The 3,560-nt window shown below is 35.6% G+C and overlaps 1 protein-coding gene across 1 annotated transcript; it reads left to right on the forward strand.

Moving 5' to 3' along the window:
* The first annotated feature begins 542 nt into the window (after positions 1–542).
* On the forward strand, positions 543–1,974 carry LOC143594027 (transcription factor FER-LIKE IRON DEFICIENCY-INDUCED TRANSCRIPTION FACTOR-like). Its single transcript, XM_077073451.1, has 4 exons — positions 543–1,055; positions 1,238–1,420; positions 1,527–1,700; positions 1,788–1,974. The coding sequence occupies exons 1-4, from the start codon at positions 543–545 to the stop codon at positions 1,890–1,892; spliced, it is 975 nt and encodes a 324-aa protein (XP_076929566.1). The 3' UTR covers positions 1,893–1,974.
* Positions 1,975–3,560: the final 1,586 nt, after the last annotated feature.

Raw genomic sequence — 3,560 nt, forward strand, 5'->3', positions numbered from 1 at the left:
TTGTAGATCTCATGTGGAGTTTGCTTATTGTTTGTGATTGAAAACTTTATCTCAAAACTGTACCAAGAACCAAGCCCACAACGGTAAAGCCCAGCACCTTTTTGTCCGTTAATATCTAGCTAGATGTGGCACCGTTATAGGCGCTCTAAGTGGTGTTCTCTTTGTTTTGGGCTAGTTTTCCCTTCCACAACATGACCACTTAGTGAAACTTTTCTATACAACTTGATACAGATAATCTATCAAACTAGAACAGCTTTGAAAATTGGGTTCTATTATAAGATATTTTTCCATGATATTTATTATATTATAATATACATGGTTTTATATTTAGTGCAAAAACCGATATATGTTACCGCTTATATTATTAATTGTCTGCATTTAACAAAAATGTCGGTATCAAACGCATCATCTCTCAATATCTTAATAACCAAAATACTTCAGATGCTTTCTTCATGATTCCGTTCACACAACAATCTCTTTTATATATCAAACATATTGCACCTCTTTGTTCATGCACCATCATAAATATTAAAGCTTGCAAAATGGATAATATAGCAGATTACTCCGAGTACTCAAACAACCATTTCAATAACACCAACTTCAACATGTTCCAACCCGATTTCATGCCCGAACCCAATCTCGAAAGCCTCATTTTCGCCATGCAAAATGAGACTGCAAACCCCGTTGAGAACTTCTGTTTGGATTATGAATGCAATAACTTTACCGGTTCATGTACACACCTTAACCCGCCAATGTATGCTCACAATGACGCCATACTCGGTGCGGGTACGGACATTGACGGTTTTGGTGTGATGGGTCCGAACCTGGATCATGTTTGGACCCAGGAAATGGAGAATGTGAAGGATTGTGATGTTTTCGGTGAGGATGACTCGTCGGAGACAGCCATGAGTGGTAAGCTGGAAACCACGAGGCGGAGGAGTGGCGGTGGTGCGAAGGGAGATCGAGCGAGGACTTTGATTTCCGAGAGGAAGAGGAGAAGCGGAATGAAGGAGAAACTTTACGCGTTGCGCTCATTGGTGCCAAATATTACCAAGGTAAATAATATTATAGCTTTTGTTTCATAACAAGTCCGACTTTATATGTCTTAAAAATAGGTGGGGACCGCATCTTTAGTCTGACTCGACATAAATTTATTGTGTTTTATTGACAATATAAAGTCGGACTTGAGTTTTATATGGTTTGGAAGGGACAATTTATAGAATATTTTCGTATGTAGATGGATAAAGCTTCTATAGTCGGGGATGCAGCACGATACATACAAGATCTTCAAACACAAGCGAGGGATTTAAGGTCGGAGATTGCAACAATTGAAGCGGCTAAGAACCCGAAAATTTCATCTCAAGATTCAAAAACGTATCATGTTTCAAACTCGTTTTCATTAACGAAGAATATATCAAAGGTTATATATAAATCTAAATATACGGTTTTGTTTAGTTTTTGTGTCTTACACATCAAGATGTGGTTAAACATGTTTAAGGTATTTGTTCTTTTTGTATCATATTTAGTTGGACATGTTTCAAGTGGAGGAAAAAGGATATTATGTGCGATTAGTTTGCAACAAAGGACGAGGTGTCGCGGTGTCACTACACAAAGCACTTGAGTCGATTACAAGCTTTCAAGTCCAAAATTCGAATTTAGCGACCGATGGTGACAACTTTGTACTCACGTTCACCTTAAATGTACGAACTTAATTTTATATCACGCTACAAAACTCTTTTTTCGTTTATTTTTTATCGGTTGTTGGTCTTTATGTGTATAATTTACAGGTTTCGGTTTGCGGATTTGACATAAACCTACCAAATTTGAAGCTATGGCTTTCAAGTGCTTTCCTCAACCAGGGTTTCGAATTCAACACACTTCCATCACCTTAAACCGACCTGAGGAAAATTAGATGATCCATAAAACAATGTGTCTGTGTATAAATTTGTACTAAAGTAATTGAGCCTTATTTCACATTTTTGTTTGCCTAACAAGATTTGTTTTGAAAAAAAAAAAGGTCATACTAAGCAGTCTTCTAAGCTTATGTATATTTAAGTTCGGCTTAATTTGAACTTAATAAACCAATCTCAAGTCGCTTATGAATGGTTTATGCTAGGGATGAGATCGGTACCGCACCCGTATTGAAAATCAGTAAATTTGGGTACCCTACCCGTACCTGAATTTTATGGTACGAGTATGGGTATTTTAGGTACGGTACTTGCTTTGGTACCACTTTTTTTTAATCTCCACTAAACTTGGTATCGATACCGACAATCGATTATCTGTAATACCAAAAAACCGTAATACCACAACCAAAAAATAATACTAAAACTAATAATTAAACAAATCAACCATAATATGAAATCCATTCATGGTGGTCGCTACTAGTTATTAATTGAAGAGGAAATAAAATAATAAGGATTTGATTGGTTTGAACTTTGATTAGAATTATTAGTACTTGATATTTTAATTATCAATGGTTTTGAAAAGCCTGTTTGAAGCTTTGAGGATATCCAATAAAAGCAAGGCTATAGTTATAAGTTTTGGAAATCTTAATAAAAACCTCTTTCCTAAGGGGTACCGACTACTCGTAATGCCTATATATGTACCCGTACCTATATTCGAAAGTATCTGTACCTAAAATCAGTAAATCTGAGGTTCCCATACCGAATAGACGGGTGTGAGTACAAACACCGGTACGGGTATTTGGGCCAATAAAAATCAAAAAGAAGGCTCGTTTAAACTTTGATTTGTGTCGTATACACCTATACGTGTTTTTGGGCAAATAAAAGCAAAAAGAAGGCTCGTAATGGCCCAGCATGATGCGAAGGCCTAGGTGATATTTGGGCCTTGGTGAATTATTGTAAAATTAGCATTAGGCCAGCTAGAGGTACACAAAATATCCGAATTTGAAAAAAAAAACGAAAAAAAAAAACGGAACCGGTTTTTTATATATCTGGGGTTTTAATGCCCAAATCCGTAACAGACCCTACCCATAGGGTACAGATAGGGTATGCTTTTCAATACCAAAACTCGTACCCGAATCAGACCCGATGTGTACCCGGTAATACCCGAAAACCGGAACTGGTTCCATACCTGGAACCGGGTTTTTTCAATACCCGAAACCGAATTTTTCAAAAACTCTATCTATACCTGAAAAATACTTGAAAATACCCCTAAAAGCTATACGACCATCGTGAAATTACTTCTAAAAGAACTTTAAAAGAACACAGACACTTAATCGAACAAATATTTATGTTCATGTTCGTTTATATGAAAAAGGACATTTGTGTTACCCCTAAAGGCATGCTCGTATTTGTTCATTTAACTTTAAAAGAACACAGACACTTAATCGAACAAATATTTATGTTCATGTTCGTTTATATGAAAAAGGACATTTGTGTTCGTTTGTTTAAAATCTAAACGAACATAACTGAACAAATATAAACAAACATAAATGAACAAATATAAATAAACACAAACAAACATAAATGAACGCAAATTAACAAATATAAAAACTTTTAATCAGATTACCTATCTAGATAATATTTAATTATGTT

The sequence above is a fragment of the Bidens hawaiensis genome, unplaced genomic scaffold (genome assembly GCF_021521415.1).
Source record: "Bidens hawaiensis isolate Kalapana, Puna unplaced genomic scaffold, B.hawaiensis_p1.1 tig00043007_1, whole genome shotgun sequence".
Taxonomy (NCBI): Eukaryota; Viridiplantae; Streptophyta; class Magnoliopsida; order Asterales; family Asteraceae; genus Bidens; species Bidens hawaiensis.